The sequence below is a fragment of the Cupressus sempervirens genome, chromosome 7, assembly GCF_028749045.1.
Source record: "Cupressus sempervirens isolate cs-2001-9-10 chromosome 7, ASM2874904v1, whole genome shotgun sequence".
NCBI lineage: Eukaryota > Viridiplantae > Streptophyta > Pinopsida > Cupressales > Cupressaceae > Cupressus > Cupressus sempervirens.
The window spans coordinates 459,662,503-459,681,929 of record NC_143124.1 but is presented as its reverse complement, the minus strand read 5'-3'; the positions used below and the strand labels follow the sequence as shown (position 1 = coordinate 459,681,929).

At 36.3% G+C, this 19,427-nt stretch overlaps 1 protein-coding gene across 2 annotated transcripts in view; it reads left to right on the top strand.

The window, feature by feature from the left end:
* Positions 1 to 19,427, top strand: part of LOC149547534 (alcohol dehydrogenase-like 6) — a 116,055-nt gene that overhangs the window by 92,351 nt on the left and 4,277 nt on the right. For both annotated transcript variants that reach the window (XM_089791690.1, XM_089791691.1), the window contains exons 8-9: positions 9,232 to 9,327; positions 9,494 to 9,655. In XM_089791690.1, coding sequence (XP_089647816.1) covers positions 9,232 to 9,327; positions 9,494 to 9,655 — 258 coding nt within the window. The remainder of the gene's footprint in view (positions 1 to 9,231; positions 9,328 to 9,493; positions 9,656 to 19,427) is intronic.

Below are 19,427 nucleotides of genomic sequence, written 5' to 3'. Positions count from 1 at the left end.
ATGAAGAGAATAACCGACACCAATATCGGTACAGTGGACATGATATGGATGAAGGACAGACTAAAGGAAGGACAATCCCCCTTGGCAAAGAGGATGTAAACGAGATAGATTTTGGATCGAAGTTGCATGAGTTAGGAAAAGTTGCTATCAAGAAAAAGCATTTGGGCACCCTTTCCTCTCTCAATGCTTTTATTGGATTTGCGAAGGAATATGAGAAGGATCACGAAAGGATACTACAAGCAGCGAGCAGCATGGCGAAGTCAGCAGAACTCAGGGCGAAGCACACACCTTGTCCTCCTATGGAAGAAGTTAACGAAAGGCTAGCTAAGTTCATTGCCTTAGCTAAGAAAATGAAAGAAAAGGGAAGAGTTATATTAGAAGATCATCTGATGTAAGCCCAAGTGGAAAATTTCTCTTTCTTCTAGAATAGGACAAGTGTCTATTTCTGATTGGCCACCATTTTGGTGCCTTCTCATTGGTTGCCACTTTTTGCACTTTTTTCATCGGTCCATTGATGAGGTGGCAACTTCTCATTGGCCGATGGGGTAGCAACCCTAATTAGGGTTTTGAGGATCCAATCTGGATCGTTGATCTTGTTTTGATCTCCACCGTCCGTTGTATTTTTGGCCCTTATAAAAGGCCATTTGCTCTCATTTGTAAAGTGTTGGAGAAATTGTTGCGAAGATAATACCAAAACTGCTCTCTTCTTCATTGTTGCGATTTGCATTTTGATTAAGAACATTGGGTGTTATTACATGTTTTCTACTTCCACATAGTTAGATTTCTTTCAAGTTGTTGAAGTAAATTTCATTTCAAGTTGTTTAAGTTGTTTGAGTGAAAGTAAAGTAGGTGGATAGTTGTATGGTAGCATTGTTAAATGTTTGATAGGGGTCAATACTAGGCCACTAGCATCCTAGCTGCTAGTTGGGAAGCTTTGTGTGGTAAACTAGTTTATTATTCCTTCAAATCATTGCACCTGTGGAAGTGAGGCCACTGATCAGCTCTCATTAGGTTCGATTCCCGTCCATTTGCTAACCTTCCATTCATAGGAGTAGGAGTAGAATAGTGAGTAGCTGGATAGTCGAAGCTAGTGAGTAGAGAAGGAAGTTAGGAAAGTTAGTCAAATATCGAAACACATCCATTCAACTTCCATGACCATCGCTTTCCCATCAACATCATCACTGACAGACCCATCCTACCTTATCACCACCATCAACATTATCTGCCTTCGTACATTTCACAAACCGAATCACCATCACCTTCATTCCACCAAAGTCCAAGTCATCCTTGAATAAATAGCGTAAGACCGCCTACGTGATTACCAGCGAATCACATCGATAAAATTGAGCGAGTATCCAATGGTGTAAGGAACATTGGAGTTATACTCATGTCTCATGAGCATTAACTTTTCAAGAGAGGAGTTGCATGTTTGATATCCCATATCGAATATTCAAATCCTAATATGTTATGTAAGTGATACTAACTCGCATCAACAGTAACATCCCCCAATAACAGGAAACGTAATACAACAAATAGGTCTAATCCTAAATCATAAGGAACTCGTGGCATAAACCGTTTTAGAGGTCGTGATTTCTGTTTTAGGTCCTCACATGATCCAATAGCCTAGTTAAACGCGTCACTGAAGATCACAACCTGTAGATCTCCATCACAAATCCAAATTCCACCACTAAGACCAAAAATAGATAAGAGCATGCTACCCGAGAGAGAACAATTCATAACTCAAGCAACATAGATCCAAATAAGTTGCGAACCTAGGAACATAATCCAAAATAGGTCTCGAATATACTTCGATTATTGCAAAAGGTAACTCCATAATATGAAGAATTGAAGGATTGATCTCCCAGATTGTACAAACTAGCAAAGTGGCATGAATTGGAAACATAATATTTTTGGTTGACGCTAGATTGCTCCAAACCCGAGATGCTCTTGCATCAACCTGAAGGTGTTGAAGGAGAATATCTAGCATATGCAATACCAATAGAAGTTGTACGTTCATCAACATAAGGTTGAGCAAAACTTTGAGGTGGGAGATCTGGTTTATCTGAGACTCCAACCTCATAGACAATCTTCACTAAAGAAAACTGGTGCTAAGAAACTCAATCCACATTTTATGTTCCATTCAAAGTTTCACGATGCATTGGGAGGCAGCCTATTAGCTAGAGTTACCAACCAATAGTAATTTCCATAATGTATTTCATATTCCCAGGCTCAAGAAGACTTAGCATCACAATGTGATGCTATCAACAGAGTTACTATCATAGATACCAGGGAAAGGCCACTTCGAAAGAGAAGCATCAAGGAGTTCCTAGTCCAATAGAGGATCCTAAGAGTGAAAGATGCTACATGGCAGAGTGAATAGATCTTGTAGCATTCAGAGTTGAAATTTCTCAAGGACAAGCAATATTGGGGAGGGCAGACTGTAATATCCCCTTTCTAGCAGACTGTAATATCCCCTTTCTAGCATATATTGTATGAGTTTGTCATTAGACTATTTCTCCATGGTCTCTTAGGCTAATTAGGAAATTTAAGAGACTTTGAGGCCATTGGGCCTAGGCACTTTTTGTTACTCTTTAATCTGATGTGTCTGGATATAGTATGACACACTTACTATTTATATTACATTAAGTTTTCTGGGTAGGGCTAAGATCATCAATGACAGTCATGTTCATGGTTAATGGTTAATATTGGTAGGACATTTCATATCATTGGTATGATTTATTTATGCATAAATAAAATTAAAATACATATTTAACCTAGTTAACGTGGGACAATAGTTAAGCGGGAAATATTTCTGTAATAAAGGCCCCCTTATTAAATAACACATTTGATACATAAAATGTAAATAGGGAGTTATGTTTCTTTATCCCACATTGGTAAGATGAGTGGTTGAGCTCTATCAGAGAGTTATAAAAGGCTTCAAAGAGTTCACTTTCATGCGTACTGGATAAAATGAAAAGCCTATGAAATGTTGGAGAGTTATAGGGTTTGTGAGTACAAAATCCCTCATGAATCCCATTCTCCTCATTGTTGAAAGACACAGCCAGGAGGGTCACTAAGTGACACAGTTTGCAAAGTCATTGGTTACTATTTCCAGGTAACAAACAATACACCCTTGATATGTTTTTCAGTTATGGAGTTGAAGTTCTTCAGATCTGTGCATTGAAGGTCTTGAAGATATCTCTGTCTGTGTACTAATGCCTGGCTGTACCACATTCATATTGCTGTAGCTGCATATTTATAGTTATACTGACCATGTACTTCTGGCCTAGGCAGTGCTTCTTCTTATTGCTGCATTTACATTTATGCTTGGTGTGGGATTCCTGGACTTGGCGTTTGAGGGTATATAGGGCCTGAAGCTGTAACTTGGAGGACTTCTACTGCTGACGCCTGTTAGTCATACTGCCTGGAGTTTTAAATCTGCAAGCTAATGTCGAGATATTAGTTTCTTTTGGGCGTCATTAGGGCTGTTGAAAGACTTAGGAAGTCATAACTAAGTTTTGAAGACAGTTTCTGGGTCTGCAATGCTGTTGAATCTGATTTGTAATGCTTGAACAATGTCTATGAAGTTTGAATGAACTTATGTATTTTCAGCATTTAGTCTTCTATTGCAATTATTTATTACGTATTGTTTTCTATATTGAATGAAATCTGAAAATTTCTAAGTAATGCAATCGGGAACAAATCAGAAACTCAGTAAACAGCTTGCAAGAACACTGTTTGATTAAATTTCAGTGAGTTAAAAGGTACAAAAAATATCAGATCAAGGGAGCATCTTATGCTGCTTCCATCCCAGTGCAAAACACAACCCTCCATGCTCACTTGCATATAATTCCTACCTTAACCCTCTATCTTTGAGACAGCAAAGCCTTAGTACATCCCCATCAAACTGCCAATGCTCAAGTGACCACACCAGTAATCATCCCAAAAACAAGTGTTAGAATATGAAAAGATTAATAACTCAGAAAACTAGTGCAAAGAATAAATATCTAAACTATGAATGCAAATGATACAAAATCAAAATAACATCATAGAGTTAGTCTCCAAGAGAGTAATGCAAATGCTGGAAGCAAAATAGCATTAAGAGAATGCAAAAACAAGAGATGCAAATACAAGCTAGGTAGAATGCTTATATAGGCTAGGAAGAGGGAGGAGGTGGCAACACCAACCAATGAGGAGCAACCATTTATCAGACTAAAGATAGCAAATTATCTTTCCAAGATAGCTAATGGATGCTCACATGTAGGAAGGTGACACCTCACAACCATTCACCTAATAAGACATGCTTTATTAACTTAAGCGAAATTATTAAAAGTGTAGGAAATACCTAGCAAAATAGGAAAAATAAAAAACTACACTAACACCCCCCCCATAAGCGAAGCTTAGGTGGATGTAGAAATGGGTCCTGACAAGTCAAGCCTGATGAGATACCCATGTACATAAAATTCCCCCAAAAGAGAGAAAAGAGACTCCCCAAAGAAAATTAGGACTCCAAGTGAGAGGAAGTGGCCTCCCCAAAAGATGAAGCATTCCATACCCCCAACAAAGCTTGCAAATTTTGTCCGATAGATACACTTACATCGAACAATTTTTCTTCCCTTAGAAAAAGGGACAAGATCCCAAGTCTGGTTCCTCCTCAAGGAACTATACTCTTCTTGCATAGCTGTATCCCACTTAGAAATACCAGAAGCCTCATGAAAGGACTGTGGATTTGAGGCAGTAGCAATGAAGATATGTAGAGCATCCTAGAATTGTGAACGAGTCTGCTTGGTGTCTGATGGATCCCCAACCCAATCACCTGCAAACTGCAAGGTCTGTCTAGCTCAAAGTGGACCAAAAGATGGAGAATCTAGAGGAGAATCATCAACTTGTGAATGATGACTAGGAGAGGAAGGAGGTGAGTCCTCTGAATCACTCTCTGCATCAAAAGTGGAGGTAGAAGACTGCTCAAGTGAATCTGACCCATCAGAAGATCTATCATGTATTCCAAGTGACTCCAATGTCAAGCTAGAAGGCAACCCTGTGACCATGCTTTGCTGGTTAAGCTGATGCAAGTAGTGGAAGTTAAGATGGCCAACCCGCTCATGCCATAATCTACTCACATCATTAAAGTGAGTGAGCAAAACAGTCAAAGGAGGATCAAGAACAAAGTGAGAAAACATATAGAGTCGTGACTGATGATCTGCTCTCCCAACTGCAATTGTAGAATCATTGTGCAACTCACATATCTTCATTGAACTAGGAGTGAACTCAACCCGCTTGCTCAAACTTGTGTGAGTGATCTGGTATACCGATAGGAGATTAGTTGACAATGAGGGTATACAAGGAAAATCATGGAATGTGCCAACCCCCACATCAACAGACCCTCTCCCACACACCTCAACAAGAGTGTTATCACCCATCAAAATAGAAGGCATAGTACACGGCTCCAAGGATGCCAGTTCTTCCTTAGATGAAGCCATGTGGTGTGAAGCACTTGAATCAAGAACCCAAGTGGATGGTGAGGAAGCAACTGCAAAAAGGGCCTTGTCCTTTCCTTTCCCCTTGCTGTTTTCTTTTTCCTTGTTAGACCTTTCATTAGAACTTTGTTTGATAGACTCAGGAATACTGATATTATTCTTCTCAAGAATGTATGTCAAGTGATCAAGTTGTTTCTGCAAACATTTATGTTCATCATGACTAGTTCTTTTACAATAGGCACATTTGACCTTTTCTTTCTTAGGCTTATCGCCCTTGGAAGATGGTGTATCAATAGTTGCTTTTGAAGAAACCAGTATCTGATCCTTCTTCTCCTCGCTATTCTTTTGTTTCTTGTCCTTACTATTGTTGTTACTACTTTGTCCTTGTTGTTCTTTTGTGCCTTGGTTGGCAGCCAAGGCATGCGACTTAGAGGACGTAAGAGTGCCCATCTGGATTAGCTTGTCCTGTTCTCGAGTGAGATTGATAGCAAAATCATCTAAAGATGGCATGGTGAATTGAGTACCAAGTGCACCCTTAGTAGCATAGAAGGTAGAGACAAACACAGAATATTCTGAACTTAGCTTAGAGAGAATACTAAGAATCAGTTGTTCATCTTTCTTTTCAATTCCACATTATTTTAATTGCAGCCTTAGTGATTTTAATTTGGTGAAGAAATCTTGGATTGTGTTGAAATTTCCTGGACTTAAACTAATTAATTCATTTTCCAACATATGACCCCTCATTGAATCTTGTGTGCTAAATAGTGTCTCTAGCTTTGTCCATACTTCATTTGGTGTATCCAAAGACTCAATGTGAAATAGCAAGTCAGGAGAAACAGACAAACACAATGTTCCATATGCCTCATCACATTTGTTAAACCACTTAGGCTTGTCGTCATCTTTAGCAGGTTCAGTTTCAAGTCCCATAGTTATCCTATTTAATCCAACTTTGTTTAAGTGAATTGTCATTCGTGATTTCCACTCAAAGTAATTGTATGGAGTTAGGATGGGCATATTTGTTTGATCCATGATGAAGAAATGCAAAGAAATGCTAAAAAGAAGAGAACCCAACCACGACAATGTCCCCTCCTTTTTACTCAATCAAAGAACCCCTCCCAAATAAATATGATTTGGCATTTTATTTTAGTGCGTTTACAACTACCACTAGAAAGAAATACTTAGTGGTCTTGATTTCAATGCATTACAAACCCTCATGAAGAGCATATGCTAAAAGTGAAACTTGGACACAATAATCAAAGAAAAAATAGCACCACTGCGATCTACTCGAAAAATCATGCACTTTCAAAAAAAGAATCGCCTCGATACGAGGTCGTATGAGAAAGTTATGATCCTCTGAAGTTTCCAAAACGAGAACTGTGCACAGTCACGGCTGAGTATCTGCAATTTCTGAAGAATTCATGCATGAAAATCAAAAAACAATTCCACTAGTGGATAGAGCACAAAAAAATAGCCAAGTTCATAACAAGAATCATCAAAATCGGAGTTCGTATGAGCAAGAACGAGACATTTGAAAACTGCGTTCAAATCTGCGATTGCCAACGGAGAGGGGTATTGCTGTAGCTTTCCGCGCTAGATCTTGCAAAATATATAGATTGCATGCAAAATCTAAAAGATACCCAGATGGTTTTTCGACGCTGCGAACAAAACCTAGAAAGCGTTTTCCTTGCTGATGTACAGAAGATGTTGCTGTACTGTAAATCAAACGCCTTTAACAGTAAAAAACGGCTCCAAAAATCAAGAAATGACCCCAGCAACCAAAATATGACATGCAAATGCTGGATCAGCTTCCTAAGTCCATCAATGGCATGCTGGAACCTGCAATACTGATTGAAACCTCCAAATATGCAAGTTAGTTGTTAGATTTGTGATTGAAATCCCAGAGAAAAACCATTTTTGTCAAAACTTTTCTGATTCCTAGGATCATCCAAAGATGCAAGAGAAGAGCATACTTCGTTTTTCAAAAAACTACAATAAAGTTTATTAGCCCCCCCCGAATCTCTCAAATAAGGAAACTAAAATCTACTCTTGCACATAGAAAAACTTTGATACCATGTTAGAATCTGAAAAGATTAATAACCCAGAAAACTAGTGCAAAGAATAAATATCTAAACTATGAATGCAAATGATACAAAATCAAAATAGCGTCATAGAGTTAGTCTCCAAGAGAGTAATGCAAATGCTGGAAGCAAAATAGCATTAAGAGGATGCAAAAACAAGAGATGCAAATACAAGCCAGGTAGCATGCTTATATAGGCTAGGAAGAGGGAGGAGGTGGCAACACCAACCAATGAGGAGCAACCATCTATCAGATTAAAGATAGCAAAGTATCTTCTCAAGATAGTTAATGGATGCTCACATGTAGGAAGGTGACACCTCACAACCATTCACCTAATAAGACATGCTTTATTAACCTAAGCGAGATTATTAAAAGTGTAGGGAATACCTAGCAAAATAGGAAAAATAAAAAACTACACTAACAACAAGCAGATCTACCATCATGTGTATCCCATGTTAAATGATAACGAACGAGAGGTCTACTCTCCAACATGAAATTCCACATCCATGATCCTTTTGGAAGATTAATTGTTGTTAAGAGACTTGAATCTGCATTATCTTTCAAATACTTATGCTGTAGAATATTTAATCATTGCAACCGTGGTCCCTTAAACATTCTCCATATTAGCTTAGCGTAGGATTCTTTGTTTTGGAGATTTGGCTTCATACTATTGCTAAATAGTTCCATCGTCTACCGAAAGCTTGTTCTTTAATCCTCAAGAGGTGTCAGACAGGGAGATCGACGTTCCCCCTTTTGCTTTATTAAATGGTGGAGGTTTTAGGCAGATCTATTAAAGGAGCATTATCCAGGGAAGAATTTGAATGGATTACCAGCAGTTTGCTGATCATAACTTATGTTTTTGGGGCAGCTAAGCAGCTAGAAGCTAGGGTAATAAAGGGAATCCTTAACCTTTACTTGAAGCATCAGGCAAGAAGTTGGGGCAAACAAATCAGAGATTCTCTTTTTATTTACTCCAGTAAGGAAGGAACAAGAAAGCTTAAGACTGCTAGATTTCAGGAAGGGACATTTTGCACATTTGCAGGCATGCCTTTGGACAGAGGGGTTGGATCTAACAAATGTCGGTTTCTCTTGGCTATTATCATATCACATTTTTTTAATAACTCAAGAACTAGGTACTTGAATTTTTTTTTCCCATTTCACCATCTTGGCTCTAGCTTAAAATCATTTGGTAAAAATTTAGCTTCAATGAGTTTGGATGTTTTTCTGCTCTTAAAGCTAAAATCTCATTACATATATTTGTAGGACTTTCTATCATTGAAATCATCAATTTTCATGCTATTCTGTTCTTGAAGCTAAACTTTGGTTCATATCTATATGTAGGAATTTCTGTGATTTAAATTATTAATTTTCATGAAAAAGTATAACATATATAAATTTACTGCAATATATGTCCTTCATGCTTGCGTAAGTGACAGTCAAATTATGTATTTCTGCATAATACATGAATCATGACTTCTCTTTGGCTCTTGAATGGCTATAAATCCCAGGATCGAGAATCTTACTATCCCATTTGTAAATATAACAACTTTTGGAAGTATGTTCTTGTTTCCAGTTCCCAAAAGAATATTATTTAGAATTAGTTTAAAAATTGAAAATTTTCTCAAAAGAATTTGGTTGTTTGGCAGATCTAGTCTTATGTATTTGAATTTTTGGCAGGTTCTAAGGGAAATAACTGCAGGGGGAGCAGATTATTGTTTTGAATGTGTTGGAAATGTTGACGTGATACGGACTGCTTTAGAATCCTGCTGTGATGTAATTTTTTTAGTATTGATATTAATCATTGTGTTCTTTTTGGATACATTTTTTTCGAGGATAATATTCTTACCAGTTGTAGGATTGGTATATATAGGCTAGTTGAATTTTTACTATTTGAGGAAAAGACAACCCTTCCTAAAAGCTTTTGATTCTTTCATTGCAGGGGTGGGGATTGGCTGTTGTAGTTGGAGTTCCAAGTGGTAAAATGGAACTTTCAGCACATTATGGTTCTCTTCTTAGTGGGCGTACTTTAAAAGGCACATTGCTTGGTGGATGGAAACCTAGGTCTGAGTTGCCCATTTTAGTTGATATGTACCTAAAAAAGGTAAAACTCAAACTATTACTATAATTTTATAATACTTGATTTTTCTATACATGAAGAGATACATGGTTTTAATTTTGACACCATTTCATCTCATCTATTGGACATTGCATTCATTTACCTGATATTATTTAATTAAAAAACTTCCTCTTAATTATAAATAAATGCATCAGTTATATAAAGTAGTTTCTGTAAGTTCAATTTCAGATCTGTAATAATTTTAATCTGGGTTTCAATATCTTTTGAAACATCATTATCTGATACCATTGTCTTGTAGCGACTGATTTCTTCCAAACCACACACCAATTCTGATCAATCTCATCATCTGTATTGCTGCCTGATTCACCATCCCTAGAATCCGTAGAGCAAACCCCTAAAGGCATTAACAAAGTTTCAAAACTATCAGAATCACAATTGTAGTACTATCATTCTTAGCACACAAACTTTTCTTGTTCTTTGCAAACCTCTTTGATTTGTGAGCAAATGATTTCTTTTCAGAATCCTCTTCCTCATTACTGCTAGAATTAGGATACTTAGTAGAAAAATGACCACTTTGTCCACAATTAAAGCATTTCATAGGTGATTTCCCTCTATTTTTGCCAAACCTTTTAAACTTTTAAATTAGGTTTGCTAGTTCTTGAAAAACTTCCTCCACATGTACCTTGACAAACTATCTCTTATTGCAGCCACAGAAGATTAGTTCTTAATTTGAAAAAACATAATTGGGGGCACTTTATTTTATCGGGCTAACACACAAACAGGTAGCTCAAAGATGAAATGTCACCCCTTTCAGCCTTGCCTGATAAGAAACAAAACATAAGAAGTCTTACGTGTTAATCCATCCACATTGAATACCTCTGAATGTCAGCCTCCAGACACTGTTTTCAAAACTTGCAATAACTAAATAATAAGGATTCGATAAATATAAAGACCAGTCAATGGCTTCCAGCAAACATTGTGTTTGAGTACTAACGTCCAGCACACAAAATGGCATTTGGTTTGAACGCAACTTTGAATACAATCATCCAACGAACAAAATTACATTTGATTTGAACACCACCTTATATTCTGTCAATTCTGAACAGAGATACACGACTGCCATACTTTGTCACTGCTGAACATAGGATTGTCTGTAAGTATCGATCATATACAACTCTTGCTGAGTTCTCAATATGCCATATTTATATATGTTGAATGTTTGTCAGACAGTTTTCGCTGAGGTCTCAATATGCTGTGGTTATATATATTGAATCTGAAGAATAACAAATACAGACACACACACACACACACACACACACACGATACTGACTTTGTAATTGATATCCTCTGCCTCAATTTTTCCATCAATGACATTATTGACCAACAGGAGCTTACCCCTGCCTCCCCCCGTCCTCTCTCTCTCTCTCTCTCTCTCTCTCTCTCTCTCTCTCTCTATATATATATATATATATATATATTTCCAATTTCACTATTATAACTGATATTAATACTACATTATATATATTAGACCATATATTGGACCCTTATTTCTAATAGCATTCTGATATAATATCCTGTATATCAGTACTCATTTAAAGATAAGTCATCACATATCAGTATGCTGTCACACAATGCCCGCCATCAATAGAATATGATTTATTTTCCTTTCTAATCTCTTCCTTCTAAGGAGCACCAAATAAATTTCCAACCTCTATTCCCTCCATGATGATTGAGTGTGTTTAGATTCCCTCTTATATCTTATTTCCTTAGAGATATCTCTTGTCAAATAGACACAAACACACATGATTATGCTGCAGTGGCAGAGAAGAGAACGCTATAAAAGGCAACATTGTTGAAAATGTAATAGGGAATTTAATGTTATGTTTTAAATGCTTTTAGTTTTTGAAGTTTGTAATAACGTCCTACATGTGGTGGCATACCTAGAGTAGCAGTTCGATAAGCTCTCCAGATATAGCCACCTAGGACCAGGTGTGTGGATCTTAAATTAGAATAGTTTTTTTTAGTTCGTAGGTGGAGTGTTTAATGATTTTTAGAATCCAATAATAGGTAGTAGGCAGTTTTTGGAATATTCCTGACTTAGAAAACGACTGTCTAATATTGGTAGAAAAAACGTTTCAGATTCTTATCCTTTTTTTGGATAGAAGACGTTCTTCTTTTCTAAAATAAGAAGAAAATGTTTCACATCCTTTAATAGGAAAAAGAAAATCAGTTTTAAAAGAGAGCCAGTCGGCTATGTAAGACAAAAGAGTCGAATTTGGAGAGATATGGAATGTTTTTTTCATTTTTTCTTTGTGCAAGTTTTCAATGGTCTGAGTTTTGAACGGATTTTTCTTATCTTCTCACTGGAAACAAGTTGATAGTTTGCAGAAGATTAAAAAGTTTTAGTTTTGGGTCGAAGGTTGTAGATGCCCCTTGAAGCAACTTAGTTGAGTGACTGATTCCTCCTGAGTTTTCCAAGGTGTGGCTCTGCATCATTTTTGGTATCAGAGCTCAGCAAAAGGTTTGGGAAAAAGTAGTTGTGTATATGTTTGTGTGATTGTGAAAGATTGAGAGAAATAGTCTGAGAAGAAGTCCAGGAGACTAGATAAGAAGAAAATAACCTAGCTGAGGAATAATGGAAGAAGAAGAAGTAAAAAGACAAAGCTATAGCCAAAGACATTCTATATTCCGAACGAAGTGCAAGTGCAAGAATAAGGTATGCAAAGTTATAGTTGACAGTGGTTCCTTTGAAAATATAATCTCAGTAGAAATGGTTGAGAAATTGAATCTTCCAAGAGTACCTCATGATTTACCTTACAGGGCATATGGGTTAGGAGATGAACAGTGGATTGATGTGTTTGAAAAGTCATATGTTTCTTTTAATATTGGACCATATTTTGATACCATTGAATGTGATATTATGCCTTTAAAAGATTGTCACTTGATTTTGGGAAGAGCATGGCAATATGACAGGTCAACCATATATGATTGTAGAGAAAACACATATACCGTCAACAAGAATGGGAAGAAGATGCTTTTATTTCCATTGAAGGATGATACAACATGGAAGGAATCAAGAAGTTTAGGTCTTATTGATAGGATAGCATTTCCAATGCATGATGAAGTGAAAGAGGAAGTGAAAGAAGTTTTGGTAGAGGCAAATGAAACTACAGAGAAGGCAACCATAAAGAGTGCAGATGTATGTGAAGTTGGTATAGAAATCTCAACAATGATAGATGTAAGTTGTCCTTTGGAAGGGAAAGAACATGAAGAGCAGAAAGAAGATAAATTGCAGCAAGAAGCAGTGCAGCAAGTAAATGTTGATGAGAAGAATAAAGAGGAAAGTCCTATGGGATTTGAGTGTGATAAAGTTATGGTTGGAACAATAATGTGTCCTTTGAAAATAGAGAAGAGTACAATGTTGGAAGGTACTCCTACGGAAAAGATTTTGGAGGCAACTGATGAAGCCTTAAATATGCATAATGAAGAAAAATGTCAAGAGGAATGGCATGAAGATGAAGCTAAGGAATGTGTAACAGCAAGTTCTAAAGAAGAATCTGATTTATGGGAAAAATTTGCAGCCATTGTGGGAGAATGGAAAAGGCATGGCAGTGGTATGGAAACTCAGCTTGAAGAAGAAAGGAAAGAGTGCAATACTGTTATTGTTCTTGAGCAAAGTTGTAATAAGAAAGTGATATTTGAAAGTGAGATTACTACAGAAGATCAAGATGATGATAAATGTTTAATAAAGGAAGAAGAGATAAATACGATTCTTAAGATTCAAGATGTGAAACTGGTTGATAGTCAAGAAGCAGATAAGTTTATGGTTACTATTGATGAAGATAGATATGATGCACATTACATGGTGTATAAGGAAGCTCATATTCAAAAAGAGAACTCAAATAATCTTAATGTTGATGATATGTTTTCTTCTAATAATGTTTATGCAGGGATGTAGATTTCATGTATAGTGAATCATGTTGAAGAATTTTCTGTGACATTTACAGCATTAAAGAATCAAAGCTATAAGGTGGAGAAGTTGGATATTATCTTTGTTTTTCTTGTAGATATACTCATCCTAGTTCAAAGAAATTGGAAAGTTCGAAAGAAGAATGAGATTCATTTTTACAACACATCATCTCAAGAGGACTTGAGATTCATTCTACAGGGGAGTATGCTGCAATGGCAGAGAAGAGAAACGCTACAAAAGGCAACATTGTTGAAAATGTAATAGGGAATTTAATGTTATGTTTTAAATGCTTTTAGTTTTTGAAGTTTGTAATAACGTCCTACATGTGGTGGCATACCTAGAGTAGCAGTTCGATAAGCTCTCCAGATATAGCCACCTAGGAGCAGGTGTGTGGATCTTAAATTAGAATAGTGTTTTTTAGTTTGTAGGTGGAGTGTTTAATGATTTTTAGAATCCAATAATAGGTAGTAGGAAGTTTTTGGAATATTCCTGACTTAGAAAATGACTGTCTAATATTGGTAGAAAAAACGTTTCAGATTCTTATCCTTTTTTTGGATAGAAGACGTTCTTCTTTTCTAAAATAAGAAGAAAACGTTTCACATCTTTTAATAGGAAAAAGAAAATCAGTTTTAAAAGAGAGCCAGTCTTCTATGTAAGATAGAAGAGTCAAATTTGGAGAGATATGGAATGTTTTTTTCATTTTGTCTTTGTGCAAGTTTTCGATAGTCTAAGTTTTGAACGAGTTTTTCTTATCTTCTCACTGGAAACAAGTTGATAGTTTGCAGAAGATTAAAAAGTTTTGTTTTGAATCTGATTTTAGTGTGTGATCCTGAAGGTTGTAGATGCCCTTTGAAGCAACTTAGTTGAGTGACTAATTCCTCCTGAGTTTTCCAAGGTGTGGCTCTGCAAGAATCGAATTTCGAGAGATATGAAATGTTTTTTTCATTTTGTCTTTGTGCAAGTTTTCGATGGTCTGAGTTTTGAACGGATTTTTCTTATCTTCTCACTGGAAACAAGTTGATAGTTTGCAGAAGATTAAAAAGTTTTAGTTTTGGGTCGAAGGTTGTAGATGCCCCTTGAAGCAACTCAGTTGAGTGACTGATTCCTCCTGAGTTTTCCAAGGTGTGGCTCTGCATCAGATTACACCTCAATTAATCATATCTTTTCATGATCACTGTTTGTCATAGTTGCTTTCTCTATATTAAGTTGTTCCTCCCTTTAGAAATGCTGTCCATTCTCTAAATGTGCATTTTAATCATCGAATAGATATAGATGAGGAATGATGCTCACACTGCTGAGAAAAGTCTTTGTACTTAATGCTGCCAATGATCTTAATAACATCAGGGATGTGTAATTTAAATGTTTACTGTTATCTCTATTAGTTGGTATTGAGTTTGCACCATCCATACTTGACAATGTTGATTATTGACTTAAGCAGGATATGAGATGATCAACTTACTATAGGAGCTTGGTTGTTGTCTCAAATACCTTTGCATTGGTTCATTTAAAATAGTTGATTATGTCATTTATCTATAATTCTTTATATCTCCATACCAACTCTAGTATTTGCTTATGGATTAGTAGCTCTCAATTATGCTTCATATCCATTACTCTCTTGCTTGAAATGATAATTGATCTTTAACTAGACTATCTGACTAGGTATACTATAAGTGACTAGATAGGTAGGAAGTCCCCTCCAACCCTCCTTGCTCCCCTTGAGAAGTCCTAGTCATAATAGGAAAGAACTCCCTAAGTTCAATGGAATGGATTCGAGGATATTGTACAACACTGTAAGACATGTGAAACCAAATGGTTGGTAAGTGGTCAGATGGACAAGGATTATTGGCCGAGGTCATTCCCTACCACATTATGGGGAATAGTCATCGAGTGGTTTATACGCTTGGATGAGAAACACATAGAATCCAGGGAAAAATTAAATAAGGCATTCTGTTTGTTTTTCAAATCAGCTTAAAGACAAACAAAAACAAAAAATAATGTACAATAATATACAGATAATTATCCTGGGGCAATTAGTGTTCACATAGGTTAGGAATATTAGGTTGTATAAAACAATATAGTGTTATAATATTAGTTTGTTAACAAACAATTTAATATTATTAACAGTCACAAGGTTTGTTTATAAGGCTATTTCATTAGAGGTTGTTAAAACAACTCAACATGTTTGAGAATGTTGTTTCCTAAAAAGTAGGATTGAAGAATCCTATAAATATGTATTGAATGAAAATCATAATAATGAAGCATGTTATTCTGTGTTGTATTATTTGAAGCTTCATTAGTCTCTGCTCAAATTTTTGATATGGTATCAGAGCTGTACCGACTCTATGCCTATTATATGGTGATGTAGAGATATTATAGGCATTGAGGTGAATTGAAGCTCCTCATTTCAATAAAGTCTGAAGCCACAATTGGTAGCTGATATACCAGAGGAGTTGGAGTTGCCTCCGGCTCAGGCACATCAATAGGAGTTGAAAATGCTTATTATCTCCATGCCTATCATTCTCAGCATTCAACCATTGTTTGTGAGGCTCCAATCCTAGTGGTGTGCAGTTTCAAACCTTATTTTTGCATTAATTCTTTTAAGATATTATCATATTGTCAGTGAGATTATGTTATGGGGCTTCTTTAGTGAAGATTTTTGTAGTATTAAAGAGGAAGACATGTGATATTAGTGAAGCTCGATCGTTGTTAGCAGAGATTTACGATCTGAAGCAGCGATTTCTCATTGTTTGGATTGGTTTTTTTATAGCATTTTTTGATATGAGGATTGCTGGTTTTGTGTGAAATCAGGGGCTTAATACGCCTTTTGTTGATGGAGAATAATTGAATCTATTTTCTTTAGAGAATTGCCTAATAATCTAAGTGTTCAATATAATCTTCAGAATTTGATTGTATTTTGTATTCAAGAGTCTTGAATATGGTTATTGAACTAAAGCCCAACATGGGTCTTTAGGGGTCAAGATAGGCAAGATAGAAGGTGCTTGCTTATTTATATTCTTTCCTAGTTTGACAAGGAGGAGGAAAACAATAAGACACCGATTCAGATGCTTGGCATCTCTTCCGAGGTACCCCCATCTTCATGTGATACAACCCAATTTCTCTCAAATTGCTCGAGTACCAACCCCAGTACATGGGACGATTACATCCTACACAGGGCTGTTAGATCAGAGTTTATTTATGAGATCTAGAGCCCTTGCATAACCAATGCTACTGTCATGATCACATACAAGGCAACAACAAGAGTGGAGCATTTGGGTCTTGAAGAATCAAAATGATCATAAATTTGTGTATTGGTTTTCTAAATTGTATAGATTGATTTAGTTATTTAAGTTAGAAGTTTGGTCTTATGTAGGTATGTCTTAAAAATTCAAACACAGGTGGTTTTATTTTCTTTGAAATAGGAACCGTATTTCAAGTTATTAATGGTCATGTTAAAAGTATTGATAATAATAAAAAATGTAAAAAATAATCATTATAATCGGATGTATTCTCGCTTGCGACATCCAGTTTGATGGGGAGCATTCTGAAATTGAGCCTCAAAGTCAAATCTACTATTTAGCCAACATATTGGAGGATGGAGGCAACAGAGGTTGGAGGACAATCATTGTCTTTTTGTCAGTCACCAACAATGGGTTCGCTTATCAGTTCTGGTGGAATTTTCTATTATTTTCAATATTTATTGGAACAAGTGGAAATTTCACAATTTTGGGAAGGAATAGTAACCAATGTTCGATTCCCATATCGTGCCAAAAAGACTAAAGCCAAGATCGGTTTCTAGGTTGCAGTAGTAACCATCTCATATCATTTGTGATCAAAGTGGCACTGATTTATAATGGTGGCTACATACACAACAATGAGAACTTGGTTCTCTTCTTTTTATATTGAGGTTGGATGTGTATGCTTCCAATCACAATTATTGACTGTTTGTGAATGAATGTGTTTGTCCCTATTCACAATCTATGGTGTAGGTGGATGAATGTGTTAGTCCCCATTCACAAGATGGTGAAGTGATCAAAAGTATTTGTCCCCAGTCATAATTGTTGTGAGGAAAAGTGTGTCCTTGTTTATTGGATAGATGTGTTTGTCCTTATCCAAATTTGATGTACAACCTTGGAGAGACGTGTCAGTCCCCATTCATGGTTCCATGAGTAAAATCATGGAGACACGTGTTAGTTCCCATCCTTAGTTCCATGAGTAGATGTGTATCCTTACTCTTATTTTATAGTGTTTGGTGAGCTATTGTGTGTGGTCATCAAGTATTGTGATGTACAATCTCCCCATGTTCACACTTAGAGGGGTGTTGGGAATTAATGTTCACATAGGTTGGGAATATTATGTTGAATAAAATAATTTGGTGTTATAATTTATTTAATAACAACTTAATATTATTAATAGTTGCAAGGTTTGTTCAAAAGGTTATTTAAATAGATATCGTGTGTGAGTTGTTAAATGAATTCAATTTATTTTTGGGAATGTTGTTTTCTAAAAAATAGGATTGAAGAATCCTATAAACATGTGTTGAATGGAAATCATAATAATGAAGCATGCTATTATGCTTTGTATTATTTGAAGCTTCTTTAGTCTCTACTCAAATTTCTCATAAATCATTATAGAGATTGCTAACACTTAAAAATTATAAATAAAATGCTTTTGACAATAAATAGACAGAACAACAATCTCTTCCTTGAATTCCTACATAAATCTCCAAATGTAAATCATAATGGATGACCAATCGTTGTTTTAGAACAAGAATTCCAATATAGTTGATGTTAAACATGGACAACAAATACTGTTCGAGACTCATACTTGTTACACAAAACAATTGAAATTTCATGTTCTAAATTGTCATGGCACATAGAGAACTGCCATTTTTTGAGAAAATTGACTCTTCAGTCACTTGAACCAACTAACTTTTCAATGCTACTATTGAATGGGAATCTAAAATAATAACCATATCAAAAGATTGAAGTGAAAGAGCATAATAATTGTAGAAGAGTAAATGGAAGACAAACAATTGACTAGCATAATTGTTGCCAAATAATACCATTCATGATATGATTAAGAAAGAATCGAGAACTTGTGCACAATGACAATCTTAGAGACAAAAGGTAGTTCTTGCAACTGCAAATCCCTATCACTCCCTCTTAGCAAAGGATATATCTTCCGTGGACTTCTTCATCGGTTACCTGCAAAGGTTTTTTTCCTAGCGGATGGATTATTTTGGCGGCCAGACTTTGGTTTTAATACCACGTTTTTGCCTTTTTTCAATCGTGGCATCCATTTGTGTGGCGATTTAAGCTTGTGGAAGGAAGTTTCGATCTTTCAAATCTAGTGTGTTCGATGGAATAAATTTGGATCATGGTGTGACATTGGTGGGTTATTGGTCACCTTCCCACGTTGAAGATGTGCCTCGCGGCTAGCTTTCTCTCTCTTGCGGATGGTTTTTTACGAGTTTTGGAGGTGTTTGTGACTTCGACGGGTTGCAGCACTTTCACCCTGAAGGACAAATTCAACGCGAAGGAGTTAATATCAGTTTCATTGTTGAAAGGTACTCAGCAGGATAGGAAAGAGGCATTGCAGCAGGCAAGCAAAGGAAGGAGCTTTAAAAAAAAAAAACGAAGACAGATTCAAATTGTTCAAAATGAGTAGCAAATGATGTCAAAGGGAAGGGGAAGCATCAGTGGTTGCCAGGAAGAGTATCAGATCAGAAGAACATGACAAAAATAGTGTGTTCCATGCAGTTTTGTGTGGGTTTCAGAGTGCTAATTTGGTCTTAGCGGGGAGGGACGCTGCCCCTCGACCCCACCC